Raw genomic sequence first — 22,170 nt, 5'->3', positions numbered from 1 at the left:
ATTCCTGGGGGCAAAGGCGGCTGGGCGCAGAGCTAACCACTCCACTCCAAGTGCCGAGGTTACGGATAGTGGAAGCCTTTACCTTCCACCCCTCCAAGGGCCTTCATGGCCTGTACAGAGGTGACTTTGCTTTTTTTTTTGCAGGTGAATGTATTTTCTATTGCTACTGATAGCAGCAAAAAAAGCCACTTCAAATTATATCCTATTGTTGAAACGTATATCACGCCTGAACTCAATGAAATTCAGTTATCTAATCTCTGTGCCTAATTTAGAAGGGGATGCTACTGGAGCTAACATTGCCAATCTTTTGCTCTCAACTTAAGAGGAATTTGGTAGTCCATTAAACAACTGCCTAGCTTTAGGTGCTGAAAATGCTCCACTATTGGTAGGATTAAAGAATGATGTGGCAGAATGTTTGAAGTGGGAAATTAGTAATGTAACCATTGTAGGCTGCTGTTGTCACCAAACTAATCTTGCTGTAGAGAAGGGTGTGGCATGTTTCCCTGTAAATGTAGACAAAAGTATAATTGATACATTTTATTAGCTGGAAAGGAGTGCAAAGTGGAAGAATAGTTCAAAAAGTTCAGACTTTACACAACACAGAGATGGGAAACTTCAAATACATGTGCTACTTGATGGTTATCATTGAGAGAGTATTTAAATAGGATTTTTCAGCAGTAGGACTCTTTGGTTACTTTATTCAGAAACAAAATTGTGTAAGAATTCTCAGGTACGATTTTTCAAGACTTTCAAAATTCCTAAGCACAGTCTAAGAGCAGATGTATCTTATTTACCTGGAAAGGTGAAGCATTGTAATAAGATTTCACCACAATCCTCAGAAAGAAGGAAAAAATAATTGAAACTACTGATGACATTTTGTCATGTGAAGAACTACTGTTCATGTTTCTTTCATCGAATTTACATAAATCTTTTTGCCCTTTTCTCTTAAGATTTATGGCTATCTTTGAGAATCCAAATCTAGCTCTTCAGTGAAGTAGGCTACACATCCACTTTTTGAGGTCGATTTTGAAGGAAGTGTTGAAGAATGTGATGACAAGGTTTGTAATACCACTCGTTATTAAAAGCTCCTCCTCTCTCCTTGATGCAGATTATCATACTCAGGCAAATCAAAAGGATGATTGTGATCTGATGATAGAAACTCTATGTTTGCTTTGGAGAAAACTTTGAAGTCAGAGGAAAATGTGTATTCTTTCTGTTAGAAAGAATTTCTCTTCATCATGGGGACTATATAGTACACAAATTTCCATATAAAGATGAAATTTTAATGAATGCAGAAGTTGCAAATATTTCTGCTGTAAGGAATAATTTTCTAGCCTTAGATTTTTCATAAACAAGTTTCCGAACATTCTGACTAGTGAAACAGAACGTTTAGATAAAGCAATTAATATACTCTACACTCCCTGTTCTGTAACTCTCATCTGGAAGAAACAGACTTGGCAAAAGGGAAAACTGATGTTCAGTAGGTCAGATAAAATCAGCTGATGGTGTACTTAAATATGATACACACTCTAAGGTGATCCTTGCTATTTTATCAATTCCACATAGCAATACAGAGTGTGAAAGGATGTTTTAGCAGAGTCACAAAGATAAGAACACAGGTCAGATCCTAGGTGTCTGAACAAACTTTGGAGAAACTTTTAACATTAAAATCTGTTCAGCAAGGTAAGTGCTTTGAGCAAAAATGTTGTTCCGAGTTTCTGAAGAGGGCTAAGTCAGCTATGGGTATAGTGAACAACAATATGGTGTTCATTTATCACAGAACGTAACCTGCTTGTAAATTGTGCCAACCACGCAAGGCCTTTGTTTCGCAAGATGTTTCCAGATTTGAAAATCGCTAAACGATGTGGATGTGCTAGAACGAAAACAGCAGCTATCATTACATGTATGTTCCTAAAGTCCAGGTATGTCCAGTTTTTATTATTCACATTTAAATAATGAAAAACATATGTAGCCCTAACAGAGTTGCTAATGTATTGAATTTTATTTAATTAGTACTTGTTATGCCATCAGTGATGTGCTGCAATATGTTGGAATATGCCGTCAAAATTCTCCTTATTTTTACTTTTGAAAGTTGGCATGTTTGTGTTGTGTTCTAGAGTGAAGTGTAGGTTACTGGAAATACTTAGCTTAATCTACAGTTTCTGTTGTATGTCCCATCACTGAGACACACTTAGCATAACCAAGATAATTTTATTTCTATTTGATGATTTGGAGGAATCTGAAGATGCCTTTTTAATAGGATGAAACATCATTCCATGTAATGTTTATATTTTAGTTTATTTATTTATTTGCATTGTGGGCTGTGGTTGACCAATCTGAATTTTTTTTCTCATTCTCAGAGAAACTGCTCTAGTAAATATATTGTAAAATAAACATTACTAAATAGAGTGACAAATGACTTACACACAGAAGAAGTCTTGGAAGAGGTTGATGCAATTGGCATCATTCTGGCAAGGTGTGCTCTGACAAGAACCAATGTCTGACTCGCACTGTGCTCCTGTCCAGCCAGGAAGGCATGTGCATCGGAATCCACCAACTTCATCCTTACATGCTGCACCATTGAGACAAGGCTCAGATGCACAGTCATCGATATTGACCTGGAAAAATGAAATAGAATCAAAATATATATTTTTATTATTTGTTCTTATGTAATTGAGTTCTGTATTTCAAAGTTTATCTTATATTTCATATTTGAATACTTAGAACTAAGTAGCTCCACTAATTTTGTAAAAAGAAAATAGGGAACAATTTCTCATACACCGCAGGTCAAACAGAAATGAACAATTAACTAAAATACAGACTTGTATTCTTCAAATCAGAGGTAGGAAAGGTAATGAAGATAATGAAAATTATTTTTCATTGTTTTATTTGTGGCCCTTGTTGAACAGCAATAAACAGAAAACAGTGAAACAGCAGAAGTCTTTATTATGTAATATTATGTAAATTTTTGTCTTGTCATCATTTTGGGTAAACAAAAACATTTAAAGACCTGAAGTGTTTATGCAAAGTAAATAATTGTATGAAGCTTTCTAATTTAAAAAAATCATTACATATTTAGGCCTATGAAGAAATGGACTATGAAGAAGATTTATTTTCAAAGAGATCTGGGTATTTACATTTCCTGATTTAAATTGTATTTTTCTGTAAATTATAGAAAGGGATTTGTTATTTTTATTGAGGCAGGGTGTGCCACGTGTAAGTGGCCCTTCCTGTCATTTTGTAATATCCGCTAATATGCAATATGCAATTCCAGAAGATAATTATTATCATTGGCCAAAGGTACAAGTGTTTTTATTGGCCAGTATATTAGAATTTTTAATTGGTGAATGTGGCAAACTGGAGTGTTGCTATTGGTCATTTGTAATCACTCTATTTCCTGTTTGTGGCTCCTCGCGTGTGCGAGTCACTTTGTCCGCGTCTTTGAATGGGTCTTCGGCCGCCAAAGGTAAGCGCATTTTTGCCTTATGTTATTTAAAAGTATTCTCATGTTTCGGACTATTCCCACTTAATGTAAGTTCAGTAATTATGTAGAAGTTCATCTTGTGTGCCGGAGTTTCCTGTAGTTTTCCACATTTTCCAAAATAGAGCATTTATACGACTTAGCGATTATGCTAGTCCACAACGTGTTTTCAGAGGCAAACCTTCTTTTCTAAATCTAGTTGTAATTGTAAGTAACTGTAACGCTTTTTTGAATTGTGTAATTAATTTTGTTTCGTTCGAGATTGCCTCCTTTCATTCTGTAAATTCTGAATCTATATGTCAAAGTTTGTTCGTGACCGAAGAGCTTAATTGTTTCCCTTATGCACCTTTCGTTTTGTATCTCAAGTATCAGTATATCCGCAGTTTATTTATTTGTTCATTAATATTGTATATTCATGGTCTTAATAATTATTTGTCTGTTGGGTGTATTATTGTAAGTCTTTTCTTCCCCATAACATCATATGTTTCCATGGACCTCATAAGGCTTCCCAGCACATTCCACTTTCCTCTCTTAGTTGTCATTTTTAGGCCTGTAAGTGTTCCCTGTATTCGATTTAATATTGCGTATCGAAAGATACTCGTCACGTTTCCATGTTCTGATATGAATACACCACCACTGCATTATTTACAATTTCCTTAGTCATATTATTAAGTATTATATTATTTACTACTGGTATTATTATTATTATTATTATTATTATTATTATTATTATTATTATTATTATTATTATTATTATTATTATTATTATTATTGGTGTAGCCATAATTGTCCTGTCCCGACTATGGTTACATTATTTACAACATGCGTACAATTTTATTTCTATTTGATGATTTGGAGGAATCTGAAGATGCCCTTTTAATAGAATGAAATGTCATTCCATGTAATGTTTATATTTCAGAAATCAGTCTGAAGGCTTCTGTGAATTTGCATCTCCATTTGTAACTCTATTTGTAACTACAGGTAAACTCATTTAGATCTACACCTTTCATCTTTAAATCACTAAAAACTGAATCTAACCATTTTTTCTTTGGTCTCTCTGCTTCTCTTACTCTTCATAGCCGATTCCAGTATTGCCTATCCTCCTCTATTCATCTCGTATGATCCAACCCCCAAATTTGGTTTGTACTACATATAACAATAATAATTTTCCACAAGACTTTCAATTTCACATGCAATCTCACCATGGGAATGAGACTTCATTTTTTTTAAATTGCTTATGATATGACCGAGATTAAAATCATGGCTGCCTTGGGAAGAAGTCAGTCACAATGTCATTTAGCAACCATGCTGCGCAAGTTATCATACTAGATGAAATGTTACTTGTAATTAATCTCATATTAAAACTGTATTGAAGATGATATATTAAAATTATAAAATTATTTTATTTATACCCACCTATTCAATACATTACAATACACTCTATAAATTATAGTATAATCATGAAGTATCTAATATTGGGACATGTTTTGTTCAACATAACAAACATCATCAGCCATTAATGCAACAAAAACTAGGTCAGGGCCCTGACCTTAAAATATACAGAATGTTATCATCATGTTAAAAAATTAACCATGTCTTAATAAAAGTGATAATCAACAGTCAATACAATAAAAACATTAGACTTGAGGTTGTAACAATATATGCAAGTTAAAAGCAAAATTTGTCATAGAGTACATCAATGGTGGCAATCTGTGGAATTAAAAATAATTATGAGGCCGTTGAAACATGACAATGGATATTGTGACATAAATATACGTCAATGTGTGAAGCATGGATTAATATTGTGAGAATGAAGTTCCTTTGAATTCATAAATAAGGGTTAAAATAGAGTTCACTGACTTGTCATGAGTCCAAGTTGAACTAGTCAAAGGCACATAACATTGAACAAACTAAATTTGACATATAACTTGAACTCCAGCAGAAGCAAAATTCATAAGAGAGGTTTTGCTGTCAGAAAAATACCAGTTAAGCTAGTCAATATATACACGCTAGCAAATAAAATTGGAATTTTGTATAATAAACTCATTAAAGAGTAGTGATGAAACTTGAATGTGGGGAGAGTTTTAGCGATCCTTACAAGAGAGAGCAAAATAGAGTTTGAATCCCCTGGGACTGGTATGAGATGACTGCTAGCGTTGGCTGCGTGAAGCAGACTGGCGGGTAGCATTACTACTGCTATATATATATATATATACAATAAAATTATTCTACTCTATTCGTTGGCTATTAAACTTACCTCACACAGTGAGCCAGTGAAGCCCTCTCGGCACTGGCACATAAACTTGTTATCCAGGTCAATACACTTGTCTGTACCTTCAGCATTGCACGGTTCGCTCAAACACTCATTAATCTCTGTTTCACACTGGAGACCTGTTAAATAAGAGGAATTTCAAAATACATCACATACAGACAATGGAAGTATTTTTATAATAAATTAAGGCACTGTATTCATGTAAATGTAATATTAACTTTTTATTAGATGGGAGTCAACTAAAACGTATAAGAACGTTTACTTCCTGGACTTCAGATACAGAACACAGGTGATAAATAAAAACACAAATATTAAATAGAAAATGAATTGTTGCAAGGCACAAGAGGGGGTGGAGGAGGAGAAATCAGTGAAGCAGCATGGGAATAAAAAATTATTTTACAATCACGTTCTGTACATTTATATAATACAGTTACACAAATTTTCCTAAAGCAGATCACCATCAAACTCTAAAAGCGAAGCCTTTTCAATACAGCTGTAGGTTTCTATCCTGAAGCTAATCATTTCAGCTTGAGTAAGATCTACAACTCATCCTGTAGAGAAAGTTGCTAAAAAAGCTCTCTCTTGGTCATCCTCTTCCTCTCTTCCCAGCCGCACTTCCCTCAAAGATTTGCAGAGGAAGTTGTTATGCTGTATGATGCGACCAATGAACTTTATCTTCTTTCTCTTGATTTCACTAATGAGGCTGCTTCTTTCTTCTGCTTCTTGCAGCAGGTACTTCATTATAGATTTTCTTTTCTGTCTAGCTTATTTGATTCCTTCTCCTCCATATCATTCATCTACTTCTCGAAAAAACTTTTCCTTGTTTGTTCAATGTCCAGCTTTCACTCCCATAGAGAAGCAGGCTACAAACAAACATTTTCATGAAGGCCTTGCTTGTTAGTCAACAACTCCTTCCTTGGAGAATTTTCTTAGCCATTACGGTCCTTTTAACTTCTGATATACTTCCATTATCTTGTGCGATTCAGACTTCCAAGCCAGCAAAACTCATTTCTTCGCTTAATGGCTTCTTTGCCTATTCTGATATCTGGTGTGTGTGTTTTTTTAACTTCTGATATACTTCCATTATCTTGTGCGATTCAGACTTCCAAGCCAGCAAAACTCATTTCTTCGCTTAATGGCTTCTTTGCCTATTCTGATATCTGGTGTGTGTGTTTAACTGGGCAGTTACTAGCATAATTAAGAAAGAGAGATTCAGGTTTGAACAAGTTCCAATGAATGGACAAAATGAGAAATTTAAATGGATGTAAGTGGCGTATTTACTCACGTAACTTTTCCGCTTCCTTTTTAGCATTCTTTTAACCTCAAAACATAGGTGGAGGAAAAATTATGTGAATTTAATTTTGAATCCAAAATGCCAATTTTGCTATCTGTGGTCCTTTGCCAGTCATTGGCAAAGAAATGTCCTTCTTCGAAAGGAAAGATTGTTTCTCTTATGAATCTACCAGCCACCCTCTGCATGATTTAAAATCTGAGATTCTTATGTTGCTTTCCTTTGCAGTCTCTGGCTTTAACTATAGCATCTTGTAAAAATCAATGGTCATCATTTATCAACCCAATTATATATTTTACCAGTTCTTTTTCAGTTTCTGGATACAGGGCTGATTTTAGCCTTCTTTTAGTCTTCTTGAACTATCCGGTCTGCATGGGATAGCAGCCTCCATTTGGTGCCCGTCGTCAATCTGTTAACCTGATAACTTAGCATTAACATGCATCTATATGTTGCTCATAATTTATGATATCCAGTTTTAAAATAGTTGAACATTTTCAGAAATTGCTTGATATTGTCGAAAAATAATACAAATTATTTCTTTGAATTTCCTATGCTTAACTACAAAGTTTCAAACCAGAAAACAAGAAGCTGGTACACATGAGCATTTAAAAAGAACAGAGACAGCACTGTGAAATTTAATGCATGATTAAACCATATTTTGAACATTTCTCAATTTACACTGTATTAACTGTCTCATCAAATTTAGTGTAACAATGATAGAAATTCAGCAGGTTTACTCCCTTTATTTTCCACTTCTAATCTTTACCACAGATGTTGGTTCATATTTTAAAATGAATACATTATTTCTTCAAAAATTACTGAAATTTTGGTCCAGTTCACTTACCTACAAATCCAGGTCTACACTTGCATACAAATCCATCTAACATATCAACACATGAAGCTCCATTCTGGCATGGTTCTGAAGCACAGTCATCAACAGTGTGCTGACAATGCTTGCCAGTATATCCTGGCTCACATGTGCAGCTAAAGCCATCTACTAAATCTATACACTGGCCACCATTCTCACATGGAGTACTAGAACAGTCATTGATGTTCACATCACAGGCACCACCTATAAAAGTGAATATGAACGCATTAACCAATGAGATCCTTGAATTTATCTACCATATAATGAGAAAGAAAAGGCATAATAAAAATCAGGAGAATGAAACTGAAGTTGTGACTTACCAAGTAAATTAATAGAGAACTGGTGGTTAAGAGTTTATGGAAATCAGGAAGGATCTGGTATAGAAACAATTATACTAATTTCTGCTTAGGAAATAACACAATAAGCATATAATATTATTTATGTGGCCAAGATCTGGTCAATAACAATAACAAAGATGGATGAAAATAGGATACAGGCTGAAGACATTTTTGAGAAGTATCTTTCAGGACACAATAAGAAACAGAGCAAGCAAAAACAGGAAATAAATTCAGGTGCCAGGGGTGAGTGACAAAATCGAACAGAGTCAATTGAGAGGGTTTGAATGTATTAAACAAATGAAAGGAGGAAGAATGCCAAAACAAACTATGGAATTACAAATTAAAGGAAAGGGAGACAATGGAAGACCTAGATTATGATGGATGGAACAAGTTAAGAACAGCAGAAGGCAACAGGACCTGGATTGGAACATGATGATCTCCACTTAGCACTTCATACAGGTACAAAATGCAAAAATTAATTTAAAATCTTACCTGTCCATCCTGGGTTACATACACACTGGTGTTCAAACAGTTTGTCAACACAAATTCCGTGCTGACAAGGGTTGTTACTACACAGATCAATCTTCTGGTGGCACCTTTTGCCTGTGAAGCCTGCAGGACAGGCACAACTGAAGTCTGCTACGAGATCTGTGCAATTTGCTCCCAGTAAACAAGGTTGTTCAGCACAGTCATCTAATTAGGAAATTTTTAAAAAAAGGTGTTAACTTTCCTGCCAAAGAATACTACAAGTTCCTAAACATTAAATACAAACATCAGGAAGGAAATTGAACACTTGGGAGATAAATGGAAAACTTATACCTAATCTGGTCATAAATACTGTTACAAACTACCTGCCAAGTTAAGCCATTTTAGCTCAACACTATCTGGTGCTGTATATAGACTGAATTAACCTCCAAAGTGATTCCGTTGAATCTGATGTCTCATAATTACAGTATGAGGAAGTTGAGAAAATTGTCACAACAAAGTGCTGCATAAGGTAGGAAGACAACTTTCAGACATGATACCTGCAAGTAGCTTGGCATCAGCAGAATGTCTATTGAACAATCTAATGCATCAAAGAGACCACAAAGGGACCACAAGTACGGTACATCTGACTACCCTTGTTTGGGCTGTTTGAGGTCTGCAAGCATACCACAGCTCATAAAGGCTGCGAAACCAAGAATTTGCCACAGTCCTGAGTGAAAACAAAAGAGTAATTAATATTTCAAGACAAACAATGCCCTGGGTGCTAAAATGTGACCTTGGTCTGAAAGTACTTTATCGTAGTACTAGGCACTTCATAACAGCACAAGTGAAGAATAAGAAGCTAGTCAAGTGGCATGCACAAAATGGTAATCAGAAAATTAATTTTACTGAAGAGAAATTTTTCACAACTGAATAGCACTTTAACTGTCAAAATGACCATATCTATGTCCCACATACAGTCAAAGCTCAAAAAGTGGGCTCTAAAAGTCCATCCGGCATCACTGACAGGTTAGTAAGAAGTTTCTTGCAATGGTGTTTTGGACATTCATTTTTCCGAGAAAGATGTCTCAAAATGCCTGCTGAAGTTTACCAAATTACAGTGCTATATTCTGTTGGAAAGGCCTTTAAGCATCATTCATATGGCAGAAATGGAGGTTTCACCAGGACTCTGCTCCAACATACAAGGCCAAGAACACTCAAGAATGGTTGCAAGCAAATGTTCCTGACTGCTGATTGACCATCTGGCAGTCCAGACCTCTATCCTTTGGATTACAAATTGTGGTCATTACTTGAGGAAATTATCTGTAAGACAGGACATCCTAATATTGATGGCATAAAAAGAACTGCTGTAGCCAATTTAACATGGATATGTTCTTGGGCTGGAGGTCTATCCAAAATTAATATAAGCTATTTAGTGCAAACAGTTTTGAATCAACAAAAAACCGATACCATACCCAGGCAACCAGGATGGAAGAACAACACTATTTTGCCGGACAGAAAGGCATATTTTTGGAGGATGTTGATGTTGGATGTATTAGACCGATAAAGAGAGGTTGTAAACAAAGCAATGGTGAATAACACAATAATTAAAATTCTGAACAATGCAGAAGGAAGAGAAAATTATTTATTGGGCATAAAATCATGTACCCTGGACTAATAGCAGGTCCTATTTTACTTTTTGGTAATGACAAAGTTATTTCTTCTTTGTAACACTACCATGCCTTTGTGATACCATCCACCAGACAGCAGTTTTCTGAAGACTAGTTTGGGTGGAAAAATAGCTGCTGCCTCAGGAGATCCAAATGTTTCTCCATGAAAATCAGGCATGATGCATTGAATTTATGACAAGGAAGATCAAAATCCCAAATTTGAGAAAAATGTGGACAATGTGAATAGTATATTTAACATTCCTACTATAAATACATATTCATTCATATCTAACAATTGTATTTCTCTTTTCCAGTCTGTATTTCATATATTGTTATTATGTACCAAGTGAGTTGATCATGCGGTTAGGGTCACGTAGCTGTGAGGTTGCCTCTGGGAGATGATGAGTTGGAATCCCACTGACAGCATCCCTGAAGATAGTTTCCATGGTTTCCCAATTTCATACCAGGCTGTACCTTAATTAAGATCATGGATGATACCTTCCCTGTGCTAGTCCTTTCCCAGCCTTGCATCACCGAAAACCTTTGATGTGGTAGTGCGACATTAAACCAATAGGAAAAATAAATTGTTATTATAATATGTAACAGTAATAATGACAGATTAGGTATTATCAAAGACAGGAAGCTAGGAAGGAGGTTAGAAACACCCTCAAGGAAAATTATAATGAAAGGCTGGTGTGAGCAAAGGGAGAAAGAAAAGACAATGACATCCTAACTTCCTTCCTAAGTTCCTTTCTCTGTTGATTTATATTTAATCACTTCTTTTGCTCCATTTCCATTACAGTATAGTACTTATAAATTGAAAACAAGCTAAATCATGCAGGACATTGTCCACATTAAAGTCAGATACAGACAAAGAATTAATGCTAGCATAAACAACAGCAATAATGAACAGACAGAAATTCGAGCCTATATGTAGTCTCATATTATTTGAAATATAAAACTGAAGTCTCGTAAGGCAAGAAAGTCAGTATATTACATAAATATTATTTTTCAACAATATATAATAACTGTCTCTCAACTTCTTCTCTTTTCTTTCCAAGATCCTTTCAGGAATTGCACAAAATTCCCTTGTAATAATATACATAGAAATCATACCTGTATTTATTTCACAGTTCTGTCCTTCCCAGCCTGGTAGACATTCACATTTGAAACGACCTTGCTGTAGAGCAACACATGTTGCACCATTTGCACAAGGATTTCCATTTGCTGTACATGGATTGATCTATAGGAATAATATTAACAAATTAATAATTGATGTTCATCAAATACAGTGAAATTAGAATACAAGGTCTTTTTCAAAATTGCATGGAAGTTAATATTTACTGAAAAAGATTACAAAACAACCATAACATAATATTGCATCTTTTTTCCACCATTATCATTCTCTCTCTTAATTCTCAATCCTAAGATTGGTTGGCAGCAATTCGTCTTCTCCACTCTTCTCTGTAATCCGCTAATCTCTTCATTTCCACATATGAGCCTGCTCCTACGTCATCTCTGATCTGTCTTGCATATTGCAGTCTAGGTTTTCCTCTTCCTCTTTTACCTTGAATCATTCCTTCCATGACATTAACTATGAAATCATTGTGCCTATAGAGATGGTCAATTAATTGGTCTCTTCTCTTTCTTATTGTTGCTAAAAAGGATCTCATGAGATCATGTGACCTGACACCTTGCACAAATAAATGTGTGATATTACATTCGTTCTCATTTACTATGAGGACATCAGCTGACCAACTTCTATCTGTTTCAAGACATCAACCCAGATTGAGAAACTTCACCGAGCTGAGCATAACTTACGTATTGTTTGATTTTGGCACATGGCTTACAATTTTTTTTGGACCAGCACTAAAATTTACTTTACAATTTTCATATATATCAAGAAGATTACTTCCACAAGTGAAGGATCTACTACATTTTGAAGAAGAACTGGACATTTCATTGTTTTTCAATATGGGATGTTGGAGATTTAACATGGATTTCGCTACCAATTTTGGAGCCAGTGCCATGAACTTAGAAGGGAGGACCGACATTGGCAGGAACCAGGATGTGAAGAAATTTGATCGTCAATCCCATGGACAATCATCCTCCAGTACAACACAGGAAAATAATATAAGTCAACTCATTAATTTATTATTTGTAAAAATTAGAAAATTTGATCATCTGTTTGATGTAAAATCAAGTAATGTCAAGCACATGGTCGAGTTTGAACACCATATTATTTCTTCAGAATATTATCTTCCAAGTTAAATGTGATATTTAAATTTTCTAATTAAGTATTATAGGAGGATCTTTGAAACTAATAATAATCAATCTAAATTACACCTTGTCCATCTGCCTTAGTAAATAACTAAAATGTACATGACTATTACACTCACTTTGAGAGTGATTTATTTCATGTTTGTAAATCTAGGTCATATCTTCTATAACTTATAAAACCTCACAGTAACAGATCTTAGAAATTCATCCTTAATTAATACCCTTTTTTAACTGATATTTGGAGATATAATCTAATAATAATGATTTGAATAATATGCATCTATAGGATGAAATAAAAGTAATTTCGATAATTATTTGACTGAAGTGTTATATTTTTGCTGCGTGTCTTGTGATCAAACGTAATGAGAGGCATCAATTCTTAGAAAGAAATTGAGTTATACAGGGTTGTGGAATTAAGGAGAAATTTAAGGAACATACTAGGAATTTGAATCTAGCACAGGTGTCAGCTAAGGATAACATGATGGCAAGCATAATTGGCAGTCATACAAATTTTAGCAAAAAATTGAAGGGTATGTATAAGTGAAAAGGGTCCCAAAATGGACATTCCAGGAATCATTAATAAACAAGAGGAGTGTATATGTGATAATTTACAGAAGGCAGAAGTATTCAGTCAGCAGTATGTTAAGATTGTTGGTTACAAGGATAATGTACAGGTAAAGGAGATGACTAATACTAATGAAGTACTGAAATTCACCTAAGAAAACAGATATTTACAATAATATATTATAGTTGAAAACTAGAAAAGCAGCTTGAATTGATGGGATTTCTAAAGGTATATAGTACCATATCTGAAGTGCTGATTTAATTACTGTTTGCATGAAGGAGTGATACCAAATGAATGCAGAGTTGCTATAGTAGCCCCTGTGTACAAATTACACGGTAATAAGCATAAAGTCGATAATTATGGACCAGTCAGCTTGACAAGTGTTATTTATAAAGTCTGAGAAAGCATTCATTATGATTATATCAGATATGTTTGCAAAATTACCGCCTGGTTTGATAGAAGGTAGTTTGGGTTTCAGAAAAGTTGCTTCATTGAAGCTCAACTTGTAGGATTCCAGCAGGATATAGCAGATATTTTAGATTCAGGAGGTCAAATGGACTGTATTGCTATTGACCAATATAAGGCTCTTGACAGGATAGATCATGGGAGACTAGTGACAAAAATGAGTGCAATTGGACCAGACAGAAAAGTGAATGAATTGGTGGCTTTATTTTTAGAAAATAGAACTCAGAGATTTAGAGTAGGTGAAGCATTATCTGGTTCCCTAATCATTAAGAGGGGAATTCCTCAAGGCAGTATTATTGGGTCTTTATGTTTTCTTAGATATATAATTGATATGAATAAAGAAGTGGATACATAGATAAGGCTTTTGCAGATGATGTTTCAGTATATAGAGAATTATATCTTATTTACTGTGAGCAACTTCAAAAAAACCTTGACAATGTTGTGAGATGGACAGCAGGCAATGGTACAAGGGCGCCCATACCCGGGGGCAAGGTGGGGCAGCAGCCCCCCTCTAGCTCTCAGGGAAAGGCAAAAATCTAGTGTAGTCACGTGTTTTCCTTTCAAGAAAATGATTTAAAAGTCAGTATTACGTAAAAGAGGTAGTACCGTCCACCACCAACAGGCAGGGGATACCGTGGGTTATTCTACCGCAGAATTAAAATCGCCATTTTTCTTCCAAAATATTAAAATTACTACGTACCCCCTGGTCCTCTAGAAACTGTCATATGGGCGCCCATGCAATGATATGATGGTAAATGGGATGGAAAGTCTGGTTACGAGTTTCACAAAGAGGAAAAGTGCTGTCAATTTTAATTACTGCATTGATGGGGTGAAAGTTCCTAATAGGGATCATTGTAAGTACCTAAATGTTAATATAAGAAAAAGTCTTCATTGGGATAATCACAGAAATGGGATTGTAAATTGTAAATAAATGTTACAAATCTCTTCATATGGTTATGAGGGTATTTAAGGGTTGTGATGCTTGTTGTTTAAAGCAGCCTAACATCTAGGTCATTGGCCCTTTAGGGGTTGTAGTGAGGATGTAAAGGAGAGGGCATTCTCTGGTAAGACCACAATTAGAGTATGGTTCCAGAGTATGGCACTCTCACCAGGATTACTTGATTCAAGAAATGGAAAATATCCAAAGACTTCTGACAAAAGAGTAGTATTACCAAAGTGTTTCTAAGTTTGGGCTCAGATGTCCATGTTGGATTCATTTCTGCTTCCAAGCTTGAACAGGAGAGTTGTACCCGGTCGTTTACCACTTGTATTCATCTATATATTTTTGTCTCTTCCCTTTTCCTGTTTCCATCCAGTTTTCTTCTTATCCCACACTTCTCACAAGACTGAAGATCTATCAAAGTGGCTCTATGATGAGTGTTAAGGCTTACATCAATCAATCATCATTGATTTGCATTTAGGGCTATCTTACAGGTAGCAGATTTCCTATCAATTGTCCACCTGGTCTTTCCTTACATGATTTCAAAGACCTTGGGAATTACTCTAATCACCAATTCCTCTTCCTATAAATGAATATTTGCCCCAATTTATCCTCTTGAATTCCAATTTTGTCTTCATATTATGATTCTCCCTACCTTTAAAAGCTCCACTCAAGTTTATTCGTCTACTAATGTCATTCCACGTGTTCTCTCCACCGATAGCTCGGAACACACCGCTTGGTCAAGCAGCTCATCTTTTTACTCCCAAGTCTTACTCCTTACCCTCCTGATGAAACTGAGAAGCAGAAACAAGCTCAGCTGAGAACAAATGGGATTGATAAGAAGACAATTTCCACATGTTCATAGATTGCCCTATTCTTTTGTGTTTCCATGTTTGTCCCATTATGTTGGTCCTATTATGTGTTCATATTCTTTTTCCTATCTCTCTTATGTATGACTTTATTTGTCACTTGTTTGTTCCTTTCCATTACTGCTATCTTTACACAGATGTGGAAAATGCAGGTGAAAACCAATTGCAGTAATGAGGTAATATATGTTGTGGTAATACATACAGAGAAAGAAACATATTGAAATCTAATAACAACCTATTTAATTAGATATAGGCTAAGTTTATTCAATCTCAGTTAAAAGAATACTGATGCACTGTTTGTTAATTAGCGTTAAAAATTTAGCTGCATGTTAGTATTCTTGTGTTTATCCATACATTTCCGGGGAACTGTTAGCTAACACAGCGTTAACTCTCACAAGAGTCACAATCAGTGAGAATCTAGAAGGCAGTGGCAGAACCATGCAGTTTTTGAGCGCGCTCCCATGCGCTTCTGTTTGAATATACCTGTAAACCAAGGCACGTGAAGTCAACATTTATTAGAACTTTTTGTCTTGACCATGAATTTTTTGTTGCTCTATAGACCAATATGAAAACATGTGAGAAAAGCCAGAAATTATTTCCTATTATAGAAAATAAGCAAACTAATGGATCCGTATCAAAACAGAAAGTGACGCTTGACAGAAAATTTGTAGTGAATTCAATGTGCATACTGATGTTAACCAGCGTATGATCAAGCAGCTGAAACAACTGTGTGAAGATCATCTCTTCTGTTTCTAATTATTTCTGGAAAAGGCCTATCATATTACAAATATACAATATATAGAAGTTCTGTATCTAATTTTCCTGCCATATTTTGAGCTAACAGAGAATTTAACTGCTTGAACCTGAGCAGTTAAGTTAACTGAGAGTTTAACAGATTGTTAGTCTTAACCAATGTTAATTAAATGCTGATTTAGTTAAGTTCACTGTTAAATTATTTTTTTAACATGCAGTTAAATGTTAATTGAGGTTGAATAAACTGGGCCATTCTGTTTTGTGATACTTCACTCTGTTTTATAAATAATGTGGTGGAGAATAATTCTGCATACGTACCGTTATGTCACAGTCTACTCCTGTATAGCCTGATCTACACAAACAAGTAAAATTGTTGATTCCAGGCTCATCCTTACACATGGCTCTTTCTGGACAGGTATCATTTCGACAGTCTGATCTTTCCTCTTGGCAGTTTATTCCACTATAACCTGAAAGTTGTTATTTATTTAAAACATACAGCATGGATTCTATGGATCATTTCTAATATTTTGTAACTACAAGTTACCAGATAAGTTAATACAAAGTTGTCTTACCTGAAGGACATTGGCAACGATATCCTTGAGGTAAATCAATACAAGTGGCCCCATTATAACATGGCTGGGAGGAACATTCATCAATATCGATTTCACAGCGCCGACCAGAAAATCCCGCAGGACAGAAGCACTGAATTCCATGACCTTCAAAGAAATGTGAATTACTTGTAAACATCTGCAGTATCTTACAGAAACTGTAATCTCATGCAAATAAGCAGAATAAACAGGATTCATTCAGCTTGACTACAAGCACAAAAATAATGAGTTTATACTAATACTGAGAGAGACCATGATGCAATAACAATCTGAAATAAAAGAGAGACCCTGAATGTTTAAGTGAGGAAAAGTTTAAATATTATCATGGACCACCATTTAATGGAGATTAAAGTAAAATTTCAGCAAGATAGACCTTAAAATAGAGCTGGAAGGAAACCGAGGATAAAGACAGAAATGCTCAAATGAAACAAAAATATCACAAAAACCTCTCAAAATTGAAGATGAACTGCTGGGAAGAAATCAGGGAGTCACTTACAAACGCAACCAAAAACGGAATGAAAAAGGAAAAACAGTTAGTGGAACAAACAATGCAATGTCCTTGCTGAGAGGCTAAAGGCCTGGAAGAGATGAAAACCAAACCAAACCAAATCAAAGGAAAATGGAATGACTTAAAAAAAAAAAAAAAAAAAAAAAAAAAAAAAAACCACTGTGAAGATCGTAAGTGGAAAGGGAGGAAGTATGACAAAAACCTTTAAGAAAATGTTGCAAGAAGAAGATTTCAAGGAAGAACTACAGCAATATCAGCCTCCAACTTCATGCTTTAAAACAAAGGAAGACACTTCAGCCTAAAGCAACAAGGAGAACTGCCAGCTTTTGACCAACTATTTCATAACCTTTCTAAACTGCCAGGGACCACCAAAAGCAAACCCACAGTCAAAATCATCTCTCATGAAAATAAATTAAATCATCAAAGTACTGAAAAACTATCAAGCAACCAGGGAAGGTGGAATAGTATCTGAGATGTGGAAAATCACAGGCAGCAGAGAACTCACACTGACTGATCTGCAATATCTGGGAAAAAGAAATAATCCCCGGAGACTGGAAATACACCCTTATACAGCCACTCCATAAGAAGAGAGACCGCACCAACATAAACAACTACCAATGAATATCACTTTACCAGCTTCATATAAAGTGCTTTCTAAGGCTTTAACTGTCATCATTATTTGCAGTTTCCAGCTGTTGGCCAGGTCTGCTTCCAAGGCTTTAGTAAAAGAATAGTTGGATAATCAAATAGGTGAATATCAAGAATGCTGCAGAAAGGGAAGATCATGTGCAGAACAGATATTTAGTCTCGAAAGCATACTGAGACTAAGAATTATAACAGGAAAAAATAGTTGTATTTGTTGATTTCAGAAAGGCCTATGATTCAACTGATCAACAGGCACTCTTCTTTATTCTGGAAGAATTTTGGGTAGATAGAAAGACCAGGCACTTTGGGAGTGGCGACCCCATCGTACTAACAGCCTATATCTGCTTCATTCATTACATCCCTGACCCGGTCAATGACTGGAAAACAGGTTGTAGGTTTTCATTTTCACATTTACTGAGATAGGACGTAGTCCTTCTAACCAACAGCTAAACCTACTGGAATTAAAAAGAAAGACCAGGGAAATACTAAAGCAAACATTAACAGGAACTGTATCAAAAGTTAAATTTTGGGAAGAAATTTTGAAGCCGTTTGGGATTAAGACAGGAGTCAGGCAGAAAACCAGATTGCCACCAATTTTGTTTAACACTGTCCTGAAAAATAAAATAAGAAGGAAGAAAGTAATAAAAAAAAAAAATACAGGGAATCTCTTTTAGTCTAAAGAGGCAGAGGTTAAAGGAGGAATGACTAACTCTTGCTCATTACCTGGCACTGTTAGCAAAAGTTAAAAAGGAAGCTTGAATAATGTCTGAAGAAATGAAATTTCAGAAAAAGCAGGACTCATGATTTCCTACGATAAAACAGAGTGCATGGAATACTGACATGTTGGAGAAAAACATATGGAAACAAAGTTTGGAAAAATCAAGCGAATGGACACATTAATCTCGCTGAATGGCTACAGATGAATGGGCTTGATAAAGAAGCAAATAAAGAAAGAATCAAGATAAAACAAGCATACAGATTGGTACAGAGTAAGTATAACAAGAATGCAATATCTTATAAAGCAATGATAAGACATTACACCACAATTTCAAGCCAGAAGGACTCTATGGTTCAGAATATCCAATACTTGACAGGAAAGGGGAAATGAAAGAATTTGAGAAGAAAGGAAAAATCTTAAGGAAGATCCTTGGACTGGTAAAGGGAGAGAATGGTACACAGAGGAGGAGAAAAATTATCTATACATACATACAGAGAAGATTACAGACACAATGCACAAGAGAAGACCAAGATTTATGGCCAGCTCACAAGAATGAGTGAGAACAGATGTGTCGCAGAAACAAGCAAGAACATGGTAGAAGTTGGGATTGATTCTAAAGCGATATGTTTCGAACTAAAATTAACAATTTTAAGGGGTGCCAGGAAAAACTAAAGTCAAAAGGCCAAGATAATCTGGTTGGAGGAAAGCAGGAGGTATCTCAGCGAAAAGAAATTCTGGGAGGAGAAGAAAAAACTAACAAGCAAACCAGTTGTTTCCCATGGCTCACAGTAGGCCAAAGTTTAGAAATTAAGCTTGTTACCACCGAATGGTATTTTGGCAAGTGTAGGATTTTTGTTGTTGTCACTCTTATCATAACTACCAAAAAACAAACAGAGTAGGAACTATGAAATCTCCCTAAATTTTGAAGGAATATCTCATCATTACTGTAAGTGGAGAATATCTGTTTGAATGATTACATAACTGATAGAGAAATAAATATTAATTTTATTATAACATAATTAACATGAAGAATAATGCCATATACCTCATATTCTGATACAACTACAAGCAAATAGGCGTGTTAATTCCAATTTTTCCTCTAAAATTACCAAGCAGTAGTGACAACCATTAAAATGCATCAAACACTGTATAATTAGCAGTATTTCCTGAAAAATAGTTCACTGTTCACTCCAATATACAGTAACTTATTTCCCATTTAGGCCTATGTATAACTAGTTTATATAATGGGAACATTCTATTGCTAAAATTAAAATTGGAGAGTTTTTCTATTGTATTTCATGTATTCTGTATGTTTTTCTGTCTTATAAAATTGATTTATTGCTGATTACATGGTAATATTTCTTAAGGGATAAGATAAGAAACTTACCCATTGGAACACAAAGGCCTCCATGTTGACAAGCATTTTCTGTACACTGAATTGGCTCACATTCCTCTCTTCCAATAGCACCAGCATTAGCAGTCTTCATGTTTGTAGGGCATTCAAAGCAAGTAGTCTGACCTGCCTGGGGTTGATAGAAATTCTTTGGGCAAGGAGCACATGGTGAGAGCCCAGTATCAGAGTACTGACCAGGAGAACACTTAGCTGAAAGATAAATGGTATTTATGGATAAATCCACAATATCTTATTCTCTGAAGACAAAAATATACACACCATATACCCCATAATGAACACTTTGGAACAAATTGGCAGTCAGTGTGTTCCTTTCTCTCTCTATATGACTTAATTTGACACTTGTTTGTTCCTTTCCAATGAGTATATACACTATAATGATGATTACAATGTATATTTTGAAACTTCCCCACTTGAAAAGACTACTTAATAATTTTGACATCAATACCCTACACAAAATTACAATCAATAAAATAAACTTTCCTAAAGTACTTCAATGAATTAACATTTATGAACCACCTCATTCTATGCATAGTCGTCAATTGCTTATAATAAACTGGCTCTCAATTTTAGCATCAACTGTTCAGTTAATCGGATGATGCATGATTAAAATTCGGTCAACTTAGTTCTGTTCACTGTTCATGTAGGTAGATACCTTAAAGCTTTCCTTGATCTCTCAAGAGTGCAGTTTCTAATCACTTAAAGCAGCACAGTCTTAAACAAAGTAATCCTATGGATTAAACTATTTTAAATTATACATTTGTCTGGCAGTACTGCCATCACACGGTAGAGTGCGTTCAAATCGCCTGTTGTGGGCCAAGTCAATGAATATTGAATTTTCACGACCACATTGTAATTGAAATTGACTTTCAACCAATTAGGTCGTGTTATGTAAATTTAGTATGTGTTGAAGGGATGTTAAGTACAGAACAAAAATGGCCAACCGGACACCAGCGGGATCCGAACCCACAACCACCCCATTTCACGTCGGTTGCTCTACCAATTGAGCTATAGTGAATTAGATCCTTTCCAACAGAACAAGGTTGACCTAGGCCACCATAGATCAACTGGTAGAGCAATCAATTGCTAATAATAAACTGGCTCTCAATCAATTTTACCATCAAGTGTTCAGTTAATCGGATGATGCACGATTAAAATTTGGTCAACTCAGTTCTGTTTACTGTTCATGTACATACCTTAAAGCCTGCCTTGATCTCTCAAGAGTGCAGTTTTGAACTGAATTTTCACGACTGCATTGTAATAGGCTGAAAGTCGATTTTGATTATATATTTTTATCAATACATAGTTTATGTATTAACCATAAATCTTATTCTTAGCTTTATGATCCAAAATTCAACAACAACTAAAATTAGTTGGGGTTATTAAATGCTTTAAAAGACCTCACAGAACAGTGACAAAAGATTTACTGAGTGACCTTACAACTATCTAGATTAATATTTTCTATATTTATAAATTCAACAAAACTTACTTGAAAATGAGCATTGAATGGAATATTAAAGTTACTGTAGGCATACAACAACAGTCACAGTCTGTGCTCATTCATATGAAGATTATTTGGAACTTCTGCATCTCATTTTGTCAACGTATGACCTTAAACTATTTTGTGCCTAAAAGTTAACTTTCAAATTACAGTATAGGTTACACATCTAGTGTAGGCACTCCAGCGTATAGCACATAACTTCGCAAAGAAATATATATGAATTTTACCTTAAAATCCTTTTAGAAGAGAGATGTGTTCATTACGAATGACAGGGACCCACCCAACCCACCCTAAAAGGTACTTTTATAACCGAATGAAATATTTTACATGCCATTGTCCATTAGCCGGCCAGCTACGAGTACAGCCATTGGCCACACTCCCTTTAGAGGCTTTTAACTATTGCCACGGCGCATACTGCCCGCATGGCAAGAACCAAAAATGATTTAGCGCTTGTAAACTTCTTCTGAATGCCGGGATGGCATAGCTCCTGTGCTTTTCGTTGGACATTTCCGTAACAGTTGT

The 22,170-nt window shown here is 35.3% G+C and overlaps 1 protein-coding gene across 1 annotated transcript in view; it reads right to left on the bottom strand.

Annotated features, from left to right (window-relative positions):
* The window catches only part of LOC137497030 (uncharacterized), a 183,082-nt gene that overhangs the window by 77,328 nt on the left and 83,584 nt on the right, over positions 1-22,170 (bottom strand). The window contains exons 33-40 of the mRNA XM_068225510.1: positions 20,124-20,339; positions 16,830-16,973; positions 16,576-16,724; positions 11,502-11,628; positions 8,743-8,943; positions 7,889-8,116; positions 5,739-5,872; positions 2,425-2,618 (exon numbers count right to left, since the gene is read on the bottom strand). Of these exons, the coding sequence (XP_068081611.1) occupies positions 2,425-2,618; positions 5,739-5,872; positions 7,889-8,116; positions 8,743-8,943; positions 11,502-11,628; positions 16,576-16,724; positions 16,830-16,973; positions 20,124-20,339 (1,393 nt within the window). The remainder of the gene's footprint in view (positions 1-2,424; positions 2,619-5,738; positions 5,873-7,888; positions 8,117-8,742; positions 8,944-11,501; positions 11,629-16,575; positions 16,725-16,829; positions 16,974-20,123; positions 20,340-22,170) is intronic.

This window comes from Anabrus simplex, chromosome 1 (assembly GCF_040414725.1).
Source record: "Anabrus simplex isolate iqAnaSimp1 chromosome 1, ASM4041472v1, whole genome shotgun sequence".
Classification (NCBI taxonomy): domain Eukaryota; kingdom Metazoa; phylum Arthropoda; class Insecta; order Orthoptera; family Tettigoniidae; genus Anabrus; species Anabrus simplex.
The sequence above is the reverse complement of the archived record's forward strand: the minus strand, read 5'-3'. Positions and strand labels throughout refer to the sequence as shown.